Source organism: Falco rusticolus, chromosome 11 (genome assembly GCF_015220075.1).
Source record: "Falco rusticolus isolate bFalRus1 chromosome 11, bFalRus1.pri, whole genome shotgun sequence".
NCBI classification, from domain to species: Eukaryota; Metazoa; Chordata; class Aves; order Falconiformes; family Falconidae; genus Falco; species Falco rusticolus.
In genome coordinates, this window is record NC_051197.1 from 28,672,977 (window position 1) to 28,692,090 (window position 19,114).

The following is a 19,114-nucleotide window of genomic DNA, read 5'->3' on the forward strand; positions in this document are numbered from 1 at the left end:
TCCTCGTGCTTAGATCTCGGGAATTTCAGTTGTAATGGATTTTATAGGATTTTTTTTCTTACTTGGAAGAGGAGCAGTGGAGCCAGTACAAATGGGAGGCTTTGCATGCCCCACTGTCAAACTAGAGCATCGCCTTTCAGTCAGAGCTAGTGGGCAAATGTGTTGGGTATGTAGGGGAACAGCTTTGCATTGAAATCGGGCAGGAGTTGGATCAGGCACGCGCCCATCCCCTTCAGCCTGGCAGCCTGGGAGACGGTTCTGTCTGGGATGCTGTACCACCGCAGCAGTCTGAAAAATCACTTCCCTTTGATGCTCGTCTCATTTCTTCAGAGGTAAAGTCTGACTCTTGGAAGAAAAGGCTGAAGGGAGAGTCATCTTATTTTTTCCCTGAGCATTAATTTTCTGTTAAATTCTTCTCTCTTTTTCTTTTTGATGTATTGCACATTCTCTAACCAGATTATTTTTGGCTGGTAACAAAAGGTTAATAATAGCCATAAAAAGAAGATCAATCTTTGATATTATTTTTTTCCCCCCACCAAGGTAATAAAGGAGAATTTTTTTATAAAGGTCTCTGTTCGCACGTAGGTGTATGCCCAGAGAAAGCAGACACATTTTTATTCTCAGCCATATATAAATTGCAATAACATTTCAAGACTTTGTGACCTAATGTTTATTTCTCTTTTTTTTATTTTGACCTTTACCCTGTAAGAATTCATATCCAAAGCAAGAGCAGGAAGAATTTTAAGAGCAAGTAGAAGAAAACGGGAGAGGAAGAAACTCTGGCTTCCTAACAGGCCACAAACCCCACAGTGCTCAGGTCTTCGGGTGGTTTTCTGTCTTGTTCAATTTTGCAGCAGTACGTACATGCAGGCAGCATAAGAGATAAAGAATAAATTAGGGATTACAAGGGTTATGAGCAGGTAGGGAAGGAGAGAAATACAGACCAGCGTGGTTTTTTTTTTTTAATTGCCTGTGGTTTAGTATGCTTCTAAAAAGTTAGTCAAACAGCACGACACATTTATGCTCTCTTCCATTACCTTTTTAATAAATGCTCTTCCCTCTTGGCTCTCTTGGAGTACGCAAAAGGATTTAGCTGCCCTAAGCAGATGGTGACAGTGGTGCTTTGCTAGGTGACCTGAAGCAAGTCATACCAGTTCACTGTGCCTAGAGATGTGTCTTAGTCACTTTTTGCTGCCTTATTTTAGTTATCTTTGTAGTACCTATTGTCAAAGTACTTGCGGTCTCTAGATCAAGAGGGTGCTGCAGGAGTCAACTTACTGCTCTTCGCTGATTAACAGCTTGGAAGCTGGAGAAGTTGCCTGGCTCTGCTCGTTCCTGTAGCATGCTCGAAACCGCTTTAATTCTGGGAATAACCAGCCCTCCTGCACCGCAGCTGTCCAGCGCCTGTGCTTTTTGTTTTAACAGTGGCACTGCAGTTTCAAAAGGGTGGTTCGCTAGCGTCACTGAAAAGCTGCAGCCACGGAGTTCTCTGATTGTTCGTAATTGGCTCTAATAGCACGTTTAAAGGTGGTAAGCGATTGCCATGGGCAAGAGGATACAGAAAGGCAACAGGCTTCTCTGCTTTGTTGCAAAGGGGCGTTTGGGTAATTGAATTACCTAAATCTTCAGAGCCAGAGGCCGTTTCAAAGTGGGTGGTGGTATGGTATTTTGGAGCTCTGCTGAAAATACCCAGAGCTTGGCGTTCAGTCTGAGAACAGCCTCCTTCCACTAGAACTGTTTGCCTAAAATGTAGACTTTTAATTCAGCGTTGAAGTGAAAGGAAGGGGAGTATATTCATAACTTAAGAGTTATGAAGGAGCTTGGCAATGTGATTGTAGTATGCGTTTCTAGCTCAAAAATATATGAAGACACGAATGAGATTTCCTTGCAGAGGATGAGCAAGAGGAAAACCTTTTTCCCGTACAGGGAGAGTTTTTCCTTGCAGTATTTTCTCTTGACCAGGAGGTTTTCTGGGGCCAAGGAAGGCACTGTGTGCAAGCCGTGCAGAATTACACCCCGGCTGTGCTGTGGCATCCTTGGTGTTCCCTGTGCCAGAAGCAGCAAGCTGGCCTGGTCAGAGACTTTTCTTTGTCCTCAGTTGTATCTGGTGGTGCAGTGCCAGTGTGGAGGAGGCGGCAGAACTCGGCTTCACTCCTGGATGTGTGACACTGCTCAACCAGCTTTCAGAGGATCTCCTTCAGTGTATTTAGGGGGAAGATCGGCTGTGCATTGCTTCAGTGCTGTTTGGTGGAAGAGTGCTCTTGGGACAGGGTCTAGGTCTGGTCGCCTCCTCCTGCGAGAGCAAGGTGGCTTGAAAAGGAGGATTCTGTGCTCTGGTGCAAAGGCCCCATGTGATTGCTCACCCTATGCAGGGAGCATTGCAGGTGTACAAATTACTAGTGCTGTTTTAAGAAAGATGAAGGGCATCGTGGTGTAGTAATTGTCCAATGAGAGATGGACAAATACCATCTCTCATTTGTAACACCAAAACAGTAGACCGTAGACTTTCCTCCTGGACCTGCTGTGGCTGCACTTTGTTCCATTTGTAGGCATTCTTTACTCCAAAATAATAATCTGTATTGTGTTCAGGGTGTGCCCTTGGGAATGCCTAGGGAGCTCTCCTGGAGTCGTTGCTGCAGATCACTTTACTTTGAAAAAGCTTTTCAAGCCTATCTGGCCATGTCAACAAGTCTTAAAATAAATATTGTTAGTTGTAAGTGGAACTGTATCACTTGACACACAGGATAATCAAGGGCTGTGTACATATCTACATGGTAGAGCAGCTGAGTTAAAATTGTATCTAAATATTATTTTATGATTTTCAAACTACATCATTGTGCAGTTCTGTTAATCGACTTATCAGTGTAATGGTAATAATTGCTGTGTGCTAAAATTGTACTATAATTATGACTACAGAGATGAAAAAAAAGCTATAACTGATCTTCAGTTTTTATTTGCTGACCTTCCACTTTCCTAGTAAAGGTGCAGATCACCATACTGAGACTTTAAACCGCTTGGCAGCAAGTTCTTGGTGGTCACTCATGGACCCTCAGGGGTTTGAGAAGGAAACTTGAGAACCAAAGCTGAAAATCATCGGGTTAGGAAATCTGTTGCTAGTATGTGTGGATTTTATTTTATTCATTCATATACACCAGTAATTTCAGCGAAAAGCATCTAGTGTCTGTGCTGTCTGCAGAGAGTTTGTTGCTCTTTGATGCCAACGTTTTATCTGTGTCTTGTGCCAGTTCACACAAGGCTGCACCGCTGTCTGAAGTCGTGCTTGTTAGCTTGTGATTTTGAGTTAGCTGGATTTTTATTTATTTTTTTTTTTTAATAAGACATCTAGAGCATCAGGAGGAGTGTGGTTGTCTCTCCAGCTTGTCTTTTTTCCCAGTCCCCTGCCACGCACTTGTAGCAGACAGCCGCTTCCCTGCTCTGTATTTGCATGCTAACCCATTTGTGAGTCAGAGGGCTTCTGGAAACCGGGATGTGGAGTAGCCATCCCCTTGTAATACCTTCACTCACATCCTCATTGGAGACAAAAAAAAAAAAAAAAAGAAAAAAATCTTTTCAAATGAAGACAATACAAACATAATAAATGGCAGGGAGGGTTCATCTCCCTCATGACTCAATCCTTCTCAAACAACATTATTATTGACTGGCCTATTGGTTGCCAAAAAGGAAAATCAATTGTACTAGAAGTAGTTGCTGGGCCACAGATCATGGTACTAACCCAGCAGAGACAGGTTGATTTTTATCAACTATCCAAAGACTAATTTCCACCATTAGCTAAAAATGAAGTAGAAATTATGGATATGTCGAAGATTGCTAAGATTGATGGTCTGTTGGTTTTGTTTTATTTGTATGTTCTTTTCTGTTTTTCTGTCTGACTCTAAAAGGATTGTGTCTGTACAGGATAAAAAGAACTAAGGAAAAGTCAGGCCTGCTTGCCTGACTGGTTTTTTTTTCTTTTCAGTGTTGTTCATTTGGAGTTCACAGCAAGAATACAAACTGCTTCAGTCTCTGTATGGACCTCGTGTTGCAGGCGTTGCATAGACATTTAAAAATGAAGCTGATCTCTGCAAGCATGCCTCCTGCATCAAATATAGGTCATGCCCTCATTTTTCTGTATCTGTAAGGAGATACTGAGGAAATCAGTGTGGGCATCTTGACCATTCTGACTGAGCACCAAAGGCCACAGGCTGTAACCACAGAACTTTGCCCCTCCCCAGTGAATGTGTATGTGTGTGTGTCCGTCCATGCAGCCCACCACCTTTACTGCAAACTGATGGGTGCAAACACCCTTGTAAGTAGTATGCCAGCTGCCAAAGTACTCTGCTGTTACGGCCATTCTCTAAACCTGGCTAAGATTAAAAAGGAAAATGTCTGAGCCTTGTGCCCTTGTAGTTAATGTCCCTAATATAAATTTCCCCCTAAATATACTAAAAGCCTGGCTCATAAAGCCAGGAGGGACCCTGTCCTGGATCTGATGATTGCTGCAGAGGGTTTGGCGTAGTTACGCTCACAGCAAGCAAAGCAGGTACTGCTGAATTGACCATTGCTGCGGTAGAAAGGCACAGTGGCAAACGGATGAAGACACAGAACAAAGATGAAAATCAAAGCAATGAGAGCAGAATTATTAACTACAATAGTTTCACTTTTTCCTTACATACGCACGCACACCCTGGCCAATCCCTGTCTCAATATTTCTGAACTCAGCTTTGCCAGGCAGATCTCAGAAGACTCTGCAGGCTCGTACCCCTTCAGTCTTGACATTGTTGCCAATGGGTGTGAAAGCCATTAGCCAAAAGAAAGGAGAGATCTGCTTAGTGACAGAGGGTAGCTTTCTACATTAAAGCATTGACATGGTGCCAGTCACGCAGTTATTAGAAGTGGCACAGCTCCATGTCTCTCCTGCGGGTCTCTCTGTAGAATGTAGATTGGCAGCAGGTTGAATGTTAAATGGTCACCACTCAGCAGATGCTGATTTCACCTACTGGGAGAAAAGTCCCTTTCAGCAGAAACATTTGCAAAATATTTGCAGCTGTAAATATATGCTGGGAGATGCAGAGATTTATCCCAGGTTTGCTCTTCAGCATCCAAAGACACCTCAAGCCTCATCAACACAAACTGTAGGTTGTACAGATGATGAGATGTTTCCTTCTGCTTGTGCAGGCTGGGCATTTTTGCATTGTTTCTTCCCATCTTCCAGCTTGACATGTACAGTCTTTGTTTCTCCTGCTCCCTGTAGACATATGAATCATTGCTTCATTGCTGGTGCAGCAAAGCGGTTGGCACCCTTGCTCAGGCAGTACGCGTGCAGCATTGCCTGCAAAGCAGGCTCACCAGCTGAGGAAGCAACTGCAGGCTTCTGTGGCGTTCCAGCCATGATTTCAGGGTCCGCACGGTCCTTTCAACGACTGCATGCAAAACCACCGTTTGAAAAGTGAAATCCAAAAGCTGGTCCTGAAAAAAATAGCAGTGGTTTCTGTTGCTTTAACCTCAAAATCTAAAGCTGCTTTCAAGGTAATCAAAATGCAGGGTTTAAAGCCGGGACCGAGGACAGCAGCACATTTTAGTGTATTGCTGTGAGATTGTGTGGCTTGCGGGCTTCGCCTTGTATTGAGGGTTGTCTTGTGCAGAGCAAGGCACTTTCGTGGCCAGTGCTGGTGCAGGAGGAATGCGGTCTGGCAGTAGCACATCATTTTAGCTCAGGGAGCGTGACCACCCTCTGCATCAGGGAGCCTAGTGCTTGTTTCCATACCCGACCAGCACAGCTATTTTGTGGCATGGTGGCTGCAATCTCTGGCGATGCTCACAGTAGACAGAGGCCAGGAGCACTGAGCTTTGAGGTCGGTGCAGGTGGCACTGTGGCGTGTTGTGTGTTCTGCTGCAGAGGAGAAACAGCTATCTTATTCTCTACTGTCTTTGTAGAGGCAAGAAAAGAGGTTTACCTTGAATGCCTCCCTGGGAGGAGGACCTGGGATGGTCCCATGCCCCTTTGTCTCTTGGTCTGGGGGTCATCTTTGAAATAAGCATGTGTTAAAACACCTGTAATTTGTGAAGTCATTGTTGGAAATGCTTTAGCCCCTCATTAAGGTATTTGGTTAACTGCGCAAACAGGATACCACTGGTAGCCAAGCTGGTTTTTCAGGTGAACGCATCACCATAGGAATGGTCTCTAATCACCATAGGAATGGTCTCTAGCCTTGCTTCATTTCCTATAGCCTTGGCGTCGCCTCTCCCTGCCAGGGGAACCACCTTTGCCAAGCAATCAGCTACTCTTTGTTCGGGAGAGATGGTTCGTAGAACATCTTTTTTTGCATTCAGCCTCTTGGAAGAGCTTTCCCTGTTTTGAAAGAGTTAAATTCTGCCACTCACTTTATCCCTGAGGACTTTCCAATATGAGAAAGTCTGGTTTTACTTTCCAAATAGAATTTTGCATTCATTTGTTGTCAGCAGGTGTCTCTCCCAGTTTGCTCTGAAAAACTAAACAAACCCACACACAACAAAACACCACAAAAAAACCAGTTCTTACTAGCATCATTGGGACATCTGGAATTTGCAAGCTTTGGTGCAAAGTACTTTTGTTAGTTTTCCTAAATAAGACTGTTCTAACACTTCAGATGTCGGGGGAATAACTCTTTATGCTTATTTTGTTTAGATTTTAAATAAGATTTTTGATGACCATAGGTATTTCTTGGCTCCGTGGATTGTAAGTGGCAAAACAGCACTCAAACTGGCAAAGCTAATTTAGGAGGTTCCTGTCTCTCGTTTTGCACATCTTACTTCTGCATTCATGAGAACAGCTGTCAGTGCAGGAGTCTTTCTGGTGTAGTATTGTGTCTCCAGTGGCAGGGAAGAGTGAATGCTTAGGGGACAGAGTAGGGTAAGCATGCAGTGATAATTTCATATATTTTCCCAGAGTCTGTGGCTTGGAGGCTTCCTGAGCCATTGGTATTATCTTTGCGCTCCTGGATTTTTCTTTGATAAATTTCTCTCATCCCTCTTTGGATTCCCAGCCTTTTATGCCAGTGGGAGTTCTGTAGTTTAACTGTGCATTTGCTTTGCACTTGCCACAATAATTTCATACGAGAGCCCATCGTTCTTGTGTAATGAGAAACAGTAATTGTTCCCCCAGTTACCTCCTCTATCCTGCTTTTGACTTTATTGGCCTCCTTGATTCCCCTTGATCACTCCTTTTTCAGACTAAGGAGTTTAATCTATTTAATCGTACCCCATTTGGAAGCTGCTCAGTAACTTTGCTCCTTGTCATTCTTTGAATCATTTCTAGTTCTTCCTTATTTCCTTTCAGATGAAGGGAGTAGCCCTTCTTTCAGTGCCCAAGCTGTAAGTGCAGTAAGAGGTTTAATGAAGCAATATAATGACGTTTTCTTATTTCCTCTTCCTTTTTTTTTTTTTTATGTTTTCATGTTGCTTGCCTTTTACTAACTACTGTTGAATACTGAGCCAGTGTATAATAGAGCTGTCTATAATAACTCATGATCTGTTTCCACAGAGGTAATAGTTAGTTCAGAGGCCATCACTGTGGATTTAGACTAAAGATTGTTTTTCCAAATGTGCATTACCTGGTGTGTATTAGCACTGAATTTCATCTGCAGGTTTTTTACCCTGTCACTCTGAGATCCTTTTGTAGCATTTTATAGTCAGCTTTTGGTTTAACCGGCTTGGATGCTTCACTCTCACCCTGGTTCCCCTGTTCGTTTGTGTGGGTTGAACAACCCAAGCCCTTGCATAGATCCCTCAGAGACTCCAGCAATCACCAGCAGTTGTGCAAGCTGGTGGTTCAATCTTTACTTTTGTAATCAGTTATCAAGCAATGCAAAGACCTTCCCTCTTGCTCTATGACAGTATCATTTAATAACCTTTGATGAGAGGATGTATCAGAAGGCTTTTGGAAATCCATGTGAGCAGGCATCCCTGCTGGTGGGAGCGATAGGAGGTCTCACCAGTGCTTTCCTGTATAGGGAGACAGAGGCTGATGCCGTCTCCCTCAGCCTTCTGCAGAGAGACTGCTCAGTTACTCCCTTTTGCAACAAAACAAGTCAATCCTATCCTGGAGTAACCTTCTAGTTTGTCTAACAGACCAGTTGGCTGACCCAGCTTAGACATCCCATGTTGAAATGAGTCTTCTGTCCTCTTACAACAAGGCTCAGTGTGGCTGGAATAAATCACACTGTCCTGGGAAGGGTCTCTTATAAAATGAAGGCCTGAACTTAAAGTGAAGGTAGAAGGTAAGTTGTCTGCCACATTTGTTCTCGGGTTCAGAGTTGGCTGGCTGCAAGCTGGGTACCAGCGCTGGAAGAATTGGTGAACTTCCATCATCTAAATCTGTTTCTGCTGTTCCAGCCAATTAAACATTAAAATGAGCGTGACAAATAAGTGTTCATTTATGGGTCAATAACTGCATAGTATGTCTGTGACATGGCTGGCCGAGACAATCCATTTCAGTATGGTCCTGGGCAACCCGACATCTTCAAGTATGTAATTGCTTTTATAGGGAAAGAGAAGTAATAAGGATAATGTAGCTATTGGGCCCCAACTCACTAGTTCCGAAACTTCCCCTTGCCAATCAAATTTCTTTGGTATGCAACCCATTGTAGGCTCATTCCAAAGGCATTATTGTGATGTCAAAAAATATCCTGATGGATATATGCATTTTCTCCAGTGTTAGATGTTACCTTCTTGAAGACACTGGCTTTTGTCTACCAGCCAATTAACTATCCCTATAAAGAGCCCTCGGTGCATGCTTTATGGCAATAGACAGGGTTGCCTTGTCCCTCTCCTTTCCTTTTCCCCTCCCCTATTATATCTATTTTTTCTCATCGCTATTAGATTATTAAATGCTTAATGACTATTCCATTCCTGCTAACTATACTTTTGATGAGCTGCAGTAATAAAACTTTGTAACAGTAAAGTGTGTGTCTGTTTCCTTTATAGGAAGGGCACATTTGGGGAGCTGAAGTAATGGGGGATAAAACTCAATTAATGAATAGAAATAAAAAGAAGTAAATGAGGTAATCAAACTCAGAGAAATTAGTATTGGCAGGTTCTGAATGATGCTCTTGGATGAACAATCTTTCAAAATCCTTCCTTGTATGCTGCTGCCGTCTCTTTATTTATTATTAAAATAACATGATCCATGAGGCGCTCGGGGTGACTCCCAGCCTAGCTAATTCTAATTAATCCAGTCAGGGAGAGCAGCAGGGTAAGTGGAGCAGTCTATCGGATTGAAATTCATAACTTAATTGAGGTCAAAGTCCCGGGTTGGGAGAACAAAAGTCTTTCGCTGGGACCAGGCAGATCAATAGCAATAAATATCTGGCTTGGATACAAGTAGCTTATAGTGACGGATTATCTGACACTGGCCAGAAGTCTTGGTCTTGTTCGGGGCAGAGTCCTATGGCATATACAGTGTAGGGTGACTTTAGTCAGTGTTCCCTCCAAAACCCCGAAGAACCCATAAAGGGCTCATGGGAGCCACAGAAGAAGGATGCCCGTAAAGGACCCCATGTGAGTCATGCTGAAATTTGGATTTGGTTTCTCAAGGTGCGGGTGTCTCATCGGTAGCACAAGGGCATGTGTCACATTAGTGCTGATGGAGGTTGGAAGAAGTTGCTCAGGCTTACAGGAACTTGGAGCTAAATCACAGCTTGTCCAGAGAAAGACCTTTAGGATCAGGGGAAGCTGAGCAGTAGATTGATGGGCTTTATGCCAAGTCTGTATTTATAGTATGTTTACATAAGAGGAGAGAGGAAGGTTGGAAGAGCGAAGCGTAAATAATCATTAAGGTAGATTTGTGGTGTGAGAGAAACCAGCAGAGGCAGATGTGGTCTCTCCTGTTCTTCAGAAAAGCAGTCAGTGTCTCTGCTCTGACCTCCAAAATGTTGTGTTTTGTAGGGATTTGTATGTGTTAGTGATGGCTGGTTTCCCAAGCCCTTACCCAAGCATGGCACGACTTTGGGTGTTGACCACACCACTGATCCCCTAACTCCTAAGCCAGGGAGGAAGCAGGAGGTCCTAGCCCGAGACCTGTGGCATTGCATCATACGCACAGCCTTCCCTAGGAGCGGGTACTGAAATAGTCGTGAATACTGGCAGCTGAAGAAGCTTCTCTGAACTTTTAAGTAAGTAGGTACTTCAACTGGAGTTCAATATTAAAATGCAGTCTTCACCCAGTCGGTTATTAATGCGATGTTTATGCAGATTTGACTGTTCTGCATGTATCCTCTTTGCAGAGGACAGATACTGCTGTGGTCAGCATTCGATACACCCCTGATGGATGTTGTTCTGCCAATGTACTTCAACACATCTTGGAAGAGAGATGGAAACCGCAGCTTGGACACAGGCAGTGACTTAGTTTGACATACCTGCTCCTCCCATTAACACTGCATAAGACTAAAGCATCTGTTAACGTCCAACCTGCCAGAAACATTCAGAAGATCTCTTGGGCTCCACTGTTCAGGCTTCGAGGTCTAGGTCAAACACCTTGTCTGGTCAGCTTTCAGGTTTTGACATAATGAGCAACTGTTGATATTTCTCTGTGTGTGAACAGTTGCTGTACCCTCACACCCTTTTGAAACTGTGTCTGGAAGACACCTCTGGTTTTCCACTGCATAGGGACAGAATGTTGTGAACAAGGCAGCTGTTCAGTAGATGCATATACTTGAATTACTGTTACTATATACTATATATACACTATATATATACTATATACTGTTACTATATACTGCTGCTCTCCTTCGGGTCCCACTCATGGCACAACCTCAGCCTCTTCCTTTTGAATTGGTGGCTTCACTCTCCAGGTTTCTGTTGTTGTTTGTGCATTCCTGCTGCATTCCTGCTTCATTCCTGCCCAGCCTGGACGGGAGCAAAACAGAGTTCCTGAGGCTGTTAGACATTACAGTTGCAAAAAAACCCCACACTGGCAACTGTCGTTTTCTTGTGTTATCAGGGGGAGAGGCAGGGTGGGTAATTTATGTCACGTGTGTATAAAAACTAAGAGAAAAATCCAGATGTACCATAGTGCTGAACCATTTAACAGTAAAATGTTACGAGCAATGCATGTCCTGAATGCACAGAACTTTGAGATGGATATTTCCCTTTAGCTTACATTATGGCTCTGCTAAAGTTTAAGAGAAAAAATTTAAAATAACGAGTATTACCATTGTTTTCCTCTTCATAGAGACGCACCTGTGATGCTGACCTGCTATTTGAAATTTTCAGAACCAGCAATCGATGTGCTTTCAGGTGCTTTTGCTAAACTTCAGGCTCCCCCCATCTGGTAGTGGTGGTAGGCTAGTTTTATTCATTAGTGAAGGAATTTGGCATTTTTTTCAGCTAAGAGAAGTAACAGGAACCGTCTATTCAGAGCCGAGTTATCCGCAGTTACGTATGTTATGAAAAAACACAGTGGTAGATACCCAGATCTGTAGAATCCGTGTTGATTCGGTGAGGAAGTTCCCTTTATGGCTATTTTCAGAATCGAGTTCAGGTTTCTAATTCTCCAGTTTTGCTACAGAATACTGGCGTGACCTTGAACAAGTCACTTAATTTCTTTTTGTCTTGGTTTCCCATTTGCGAAATGGTGGGGCAAACAATCATTTTTTTTCTCATGGATATAACAAGATTATAAAAATATGGTAGTTCTAAGATCCTTAGAAAACTGATCAAATGAAATTAAACAGATCTTGCAGTCCAGATAAAATGAGATGAAACAAGCATGAAACTATTAGTGAAAGAAATGTTTCTTTATCTTCTACAAATAAAAATGCAAAGTGATTAAGTGGGTCTTTTCTAGCTATTAGCAATAACGGCTCTAGCCAGCTGACTTCTGTCACCCTGGAAAATTAATTTGTGGGGTACAGTCTTGACTTTAGTGTGCTTACAATAAATACCCCTAAAAATGCTGTCACCTTCTCTGATGCGTGATGTTACGGCTGCGATAGTACTGCAATTATTTGCCCTGCAGATAAAAAGTGACTGCTCTAAATGAGGTGCTCTAACACAATGGCTTTCAAATTTCTTTTAATTGATTTTTGTTTTCCCCTGCCATATTTCCTTCCTTTACTGTACATCCAGCAGTATTTTTGTGAGGTAGGGGAAAGGAATGGGAATAGCTTTAAAGGTTATTCTTATCCAGGACTATCTCGGAGGTCTGGTTCATGGGATGCACGTGCACATGGCTGTGCAGCGGAGCCATGGAGAGGGGTGGCCCAGAGATGGAGCTGAGCGGCTGGAGGTGGCTGTACCTCCAGGCAGCTTCTCGGCCGCACGCTGGAGAAAACCACACACGTCCCTGCTGCTGCCAGTGAGGCTGAACACAGTTGGTGATGAGCTTTGTGTGTGTGAGAAGTGTTGCGAGAGAGGAGGAAAACACTAGCTCTGTCTATAGGCATTTTCCTTCCCTGACCTGGTGATCGGATGAGCAACGTCTCCCTTTCAGCATGGCCCTCAAAGCAAGGTAGTGATTAATGAAGAAAAGAGTAAGGTAGGAGTTTTGACTGGTTGATTTTCTCGAACACAGAAGGAAGACAAGAGATGTATTTCAGAAAGCTATAGGCTGGAATATGCTACAGAGAAACCTGGAGACATGTTTGGACTTGGCCAGGGACCTAGTTACCTGTGTACGGAAATTTCAATTTACTCTTTTTTTCTATTTATCTTTTTTTTTTAAACTCAAGTTTTAATCACGTTCAGACCGCGCAGATGAAATGTGAGTCAGAAGCCAGGTCTGCAAAAGCTGCCTGGTTATCTTCTCGGTGATGCCCTATTCCTGCTGCTATTGTCAGGATATTTTCAAGCGGTGCTCACAGATTACATGGTGATTTGGCTTTTGAAGTGGTATGAAATTGAGCATTGCACTTTAAATTCCAGTGGTCAAACTCAGAAGATATTTGTAAAGTTATGGCTTAGCAATTGCAAATGATCAATTTTTCATAGCTTAATAACCAAGTGCTTGTTTTTTGAATGACGGGAAGTGATCATATACACCCTTACCTCCAGTCCTAATTGCAGAGTTAAAGAGGTTAATTTAAAGCATGAAGGCAGTTTCGATCTGGATGTTTCACAGCAGCAGAAAAAGTCAGAGCTACGGTGACTTCAAATCATTAATTTTATTTCTCAGATGGAAAAGTTATGCATGGATGTGGTCAGTTTGCACTCATTAGCTGGTAAGAAACAACTTTCTAAGCCAGGGGAGCCCAGTTGCTTGGGATAAATCACAAGGTAAAGACAGATTATAAATGTGTATTGAGTCTAAAATCGAAGATGATATAAACTATTCAGGTAGACCTGTTCTAAATCTCCAGGTTTGTTTCTTTTTTGGCTGTCAGCTCAAGCATTCCTCTTGTGCAGATGTAAATTGTAATACGAAACAGCTCTTTGAATTTACCAAAGAATAGCTACAAAATCATAGAGAAAGTGGTACATTTTGTTTTGCCTGGTGGAAAGCCCAACTTGAGTAGAAAAGAAAATCTTTTCAAGTTTTTAAAACATTTACTAAAAATGCAAGTTTTCATAGCTCTGCCCAGTTCTGTCCTCAGATGCATGTGAGTGGTGGATGTGGCTGCAGTGCCTTTCCATGCACCGGCCAAGGCAGACCTGTAAACTACCCCATCGATAAAGGCAGGTTTAATTTTGCACTCAGCTCTTCTACCTTATGTTGTCCGTAGTAGCCAGCAGAAATGTCAGTCACGGCATCAAGCAAGAGCAAAGACCATCCCTATCCCAAAGAGATCATCTTGGCATGAGATGCAGTGCAACAGGTAGCGCAAATAGAAAGGTTGAGTGAATGGAAGGAAAAGAACAAAACAGGGATCAGCAGAAAAATGGTACTCTTGGCTCAGTGCTTCCCCAAGCAATGCCAGACAGCAGTGACACAGAGGGTCATGGCAGAAGTAGTCTTATTGTAGATGAAGGATGGTAAGGTGTCATTACCGAGGACTCCTGATGAAGGATAAACACGTGAATTCCCAGCTTAAGTCAATGGGACTTCTCTTGGCATGTATCTCAGGGCTGAATGTGTCCCTTTCTGATCGGTTAAAAAAAAGCCCCACAAGTGCTGTGTTTTACCAAGTCCATTGGGAGATAAATTCAGCGATGGGGAAGAAATGGGAGACTTTTCATAGAGAAAAAAAGAAAATTGCTTCATTTGCATAGGAATGTATCACAGCTGTAGCCAACGCAGAAAATGTTTCCTCATGGGATAGGGTGGTTTAAAATGTTAGCTCCTATGGTAGCATCTCCTGCATCATCAAATAGCATATAAACATCCAGCTCAGTGCTTTTCAATCATCATTTTGTCTTTGAGATGCTTAGTTTGTAGCTGGTGCTACCCTTCAGTGAGTCAGCTGTGTGTCCTGCGAATCTGGAGTTGTAACTAGTCACAGATGGTCCAAGAGATCAGAAAATAGATATAAGATGATGTTGGGGGTGTCTGGTGTGCTTTTAGCAGCACTTATTTCCCAAACACAAGCAGATTAGTGGTTCCTTTATCAGGTTTGCTTTCAGTGCGGTAGGCAGGAAAGTTCACTGCATCTCTGGAGAAGTAGAAAAAGAGAAGGGTTTTGCCATGTTTTGTTGGCTAAATAAATTCTCCTGAAAATGTGAGTTCTAGTTATTGTTGCTGCCACCAACTTTACATCCTACTCTGAGCCTGAGGAGTTATATTTGAGATGCCACATCAGGATGTACCACCATTGCCGTGATGTCTTGGCCATGCATGGTTTTTCCTGTTGTCTTCCGTTCTGTCCAGATACTATTTGCTTATTCTCATTTTAAAATACTCGACCAGTTTTCACCTGCATTTCTCTTGTGTGTCTCGTGTGTAGCTAAGCTACAGGTCTACAACACGTTAAGTGGCTAACGCCTGCTCAGGCCTCCTGCTATCGAGGTCTGTTGGAGTGGGGTGCCTAGGTATCCCCAGGGGCGAATCCTTTTGTTTTCCTTTCCCTAACATCTGAATTGTCTCATGCCCACGGCTTCAGCATCTGGTATTTTTGCACCCAGTTACTGGGCGTTGCTCCATTCTGCTGTAGCCGGTAGCATGTGATTCCAAGTGCTCTCCCTGTGATACTATCTAGGGAAAAAGGGAGAAATGCGGTAAATGTCTGATCTTTAGCACTGAGAGTTTCGTTTTGCTGCAAAAAAAAATCCTCAGCAGTGTTTTAGTGTAAGATTCAGAAGGTTTCAAAGAGGCATCAGTTCAAGCTGCCTGCTCTGTGATAGCCAACAAGTGGATCTTTCAGATGTCTGAGTGTTCCCTGGAGGTTCACGTTATTAATATCTGCCTTATGACAGGGTGGCTGTGCTGATGCCAGGTTTTTTTTCCCAGCCGGCATGATTAATTTTTCTTTCCTTTCTTAATATCTCGGAGCCAGATGCTTCTAAATGTCCTCATAGGGGTGTACTGCTGTTCTTAACCGCTCCTCCTTCCCCCCCCCCACCCCTTTCCAACTAATTCATATAATGGCTCCAGAGATGCGTTTTGTAGAGTCACAAAAAGCAAAACTTTGAAAGCCTCCTAAGGTGATGGACTTGACATGTGCAGATCTGGCCTCCTGACGTTCCTGGTGGGTTTGAAAGCTTAGTGCCAGGTAGTCTGTCAATAACGTTTCCCATTTCAGAGTGTGCTTATTTGCCTAGCACTTTACAAATTATATCCATGCAGAACTGCTGAAATGCAAGTATTTCTGGTGGGAGAATAACCGGTGTGTTGGACTGATGTTTTGGAGAAAGCAAAGGAAGTTTTGGCTGAGGAAAAGGAGGCACACTTGTATTCTTTATGGGAAGTGCCATCGATCTTCAAGCACAGATTTATTTTAAAGCCTTCAAAACATTGCTGACTGTTTGGTACTGACAAAGGTCTTTATTTTGCAAACAGAAGTTAATTCTCCTGGAGAGCTCTTGTTCCGAAGTGCAACTGCACAGGCTTGAGTTTTACCAGGTCAGAGAGCAGAAGACCTTAGCAAGCTCTACAGCAAATGGCTTGTTTCCAAGGTGTTCATACTTTTGCCGTTTCCATCCATCAGTTCCCTGCAGATTACAGATTTGTGGGTCTTCTGTACTTCTCAGCTGTTTTCAGTCCTTAGTGCATTCACCTGTATCTCGGGGGATTTTTCCTGGAGGAAGCAAAACCCAGAAACAGAATAGTTAGTGGTAAATAGATTAGCATTTACCTGCTTATTTTTGAGTGTGTTTAATACTGTATGTGAGAGGCAGATCACTGGATTTAATGATGAAAGTCTTAATTTAAGAAGCCTGGAAAGCAGTGTTTCTTAAATTTTTACGGGGCAGGCTGAAATCTCCTGACATTATGTTCTAGTGTATTTTTTTAAAATTTTTTTTTTTGCAATTCAACAGTGAGGAAAGGTATAATATAAAGCAATGGATTTGCCAGCATAAATAAAGCTATAATTAGGGGAATCAAGTCTTTACTTTCAGTTTTCTTTTTTGTGGGTATATAAAGATACTAAGAATATCCTCAGAGTAAGAATACTCCTAAGAGTATCTAAGAGAAGAGCGGGAGGACTCCTACAGCGTTCCTCTCTGTAATAGATAGCTGGTCATTTAGCTGTGTATCAAGCAGCCCTTTAGCCCACAGCAGCGTGGGAATTAAGTTAAAATTAACTAGAGTTTGGAAAACAACTAGCACCACTTTATTTGTCCATTTAATTGAATTATATGACACTGTGTAAGTATGCTGACCCACAGACGTAAATTGCTCCACCCTACCCATTTCCCTCCTTAATTCTTTCATGCTAATGGAGCTGATGGGGATGTTGACTGCACAGAGAGAGAGAGGAAAAAAGGCTGGAAATAAAAAAGACCGTTCCAGCCTCGTGCAAACCTTCCCTTTCGGTGAAATGCGTCTGAGTGTCACAGCTGCACTAACTGCGCTGTGATCTTTGTTGCCATTAAGCTGATTATATCTGCTGAAGGATTCATCCAACTAATCCCGCAATGCTGCAACTGGTTGCTTTATATTTAAACACAATTTTTATTTTTTTTCTAAGAAATAAAAGTCAGTTTGGCTTCACTGGACTCTCAAAATGGGTCAGACTGTTACAGGGAGACGCTTATTTTTATGTTTGGTTGGTTAATACAGGAAAATAGGACACATTAACGGGCTCCATGTATTAATGGATGCACTCAGTTTGGGAGAGGTCTGTGCACGCATTAGGACTCGGCAGCGTCTGGCGTAATTTTGGGTGGATGTGCTGGGAAGGTGCTGTGCTGTCACTATACCTTTGGCACTGCATCATTTTGTGTTTTGCCTGTGTGTGCAGACCTTATAGGCAGCAGCTTTGCATCTAACAGCGACTCTAATGAGAGAGATTCTGACAGGTTGGATTGATTTAATTGATTTAATAATCAATTTAAATTTAGTTCTTGGTTATTTTTCTAAGGAAAGGTTGATTTTCATTGGTTAGTAGCCATTAAAATATGTTCATTTGCAGCTAAATATAGCCTTTCTAGTAAATTTAGTTGTTCTTTTTGCTAATCAGATACACAATGTCTGTCCATGTTTACTTAATTATGTAGTTAAACCTACTTTATTCACATTCTTAATTTTTACATTTGAATCAGGCTAGAAAACAGCAAATGCAGCATTTCTTCTCTGTTAGACTATTAGTTGTTTTGTTTTCTCTTATGCCTGAGTACATCTGAAGGGAAGCTAGAATTTAATTTTTAAAAATCCTTACAAGGAAGATTTTCAAACACTTTTTAAAAACAGATTAAAATCTCATCATAAATATGATGTGTTTAGTTTTGGAAGGGAATTAATAACACACTACTTAACGGAGGTGATGTCTGACACATTCAGGGAGTCAACTTCCCTGGGCAAGTTTTGTTAACAAAATGGAAGATTGAAGGAGCAACTGGAGAAAAACAAAGGCCAAAGATGGGTTTTAATTCTGTCATTAAGCATTCAGTGTTTGATGAAGTTTTATCCTCTTTTCTCATGTTGTCTGTTGTCTACCCTGAGACTTTGGCTGCCCAAGACGCACACTTCCCATAGTCCAGGCAAACTGAATGTGGAAAGAAAATACTGTGCATCCAGTGACATAAATTACAGAGAAGTGTGCATAATGCCGTGATTTTCGTGCAGGGTTCTGCAGTATTCTCTGAATTTCATGTCTTCTAAAAGCTATTCTTTCAGACATAGTGTGCACTACCACTCAGATACTTCTAACTTTTTGCAGTGTTGCTGAGACTGCTGTCATATACAAAAGCATATAGTCATTCTTTCCAGTTCCTCAGGATTTTAAAACTAGTGGTTCTGTTGTCTTGTAGTTAATTTTCATCCGTTAGTATCTGAAGCTGGTCCATTACCTTAAAAGAATAGTTACAGGAGTTTACAGAGTGACTTTACTGCTTTGTAGTTCAACTTTCTTTAGAAAGTAGGCATCAGACCTGTGCTGCTTGAAAAGATGCATAATTTTTCATTTAATTGTAGTGATTTTATGGAATTGTATTCTGTTGAGCCATTGCTTAGGTTGCCCTAACTTCAGAAATGTTAGGGGAGTATTTTTTATTTTAGCAGGGGGAAAAAGCATGGAATTTCATCCCTCCTAGGCAGCAATTGTAACTAACGTTACTGCGGTTTCATAGGAGCTTCTAGAAAAGAATCGTTTAACAATTCCAAGTCCAACTTTTCATATAAGCTTTAAGGTCCCATTGAAGTTGGTTGAACACAGTATATTAGTTCCTTTTGGATATTTTTTTTTAACATCTAGTTGTTCAATTAACCAAGACTTCTAAAGCTGCCTGCAAGCAGTCCTCAATAAAAATGGAAGAAGACTGAAGATAACCATCCAGAAGGCATGTGCCAGCATGCCAACCCAGTTGTGGTGGGTCTCCTTAGCAGCTGGGAAGGTCTCAGTTCACAGCTTACGGTTTCCAATTTTTGGCTCTTCGTTATTTTTTTTTCCTCCCATATTACTCAATGAAGGCAAGATTCTCACTAAATGTAGGCTTAGGTGAAGACAGATCTTAAAAGAAGAGGGAAGACCTTGTGTGGGAAAGGACAGCATGTCCTGATAGTCCCAGCGTAGTGCTGGGAGCTCAGCATCCTGAAACTAATCCCAGC

At 42.3% G+C, this 19,114-nt stretch overlaps 1 protein-coding gene across 5 annotated transcripts in view; it reads left to right on the plus strand.

The window, feature by feature from the left end:
- ACBD6 (acyl-CoA binding domain containing 6) overlaps nt 1–19,114 on the plus strand; it is an 87,765-nt gene that overhangs the window by 45,793 nt on the left and 22,858 nt on the right. Inside the window, exons 7-8 of one of the 5 annotated variants that reach the window (XM_037404144.1) lie at nt 9,922–10,148; nt 10,260–10,340. The exons of 3 other annotated variants lie outside the window; for them this stretch is intronic. In XM_037404144.1, the coding sequence (XP_037260041.1) occupies nt 9,922–10,101 (180 nt within the window). In that variant the 3' untranslated portion in view covers nt 10,102–10,148; nt 10,260–10,340. Of the gene's footprint in view, nt 1–9,921; nt 10,149–10,259; nt 10,677–19,114 lie in introns of those variants that run through there. One more of the 5 variants, XM_037404145.1, reaches the window with a different exon arrangement.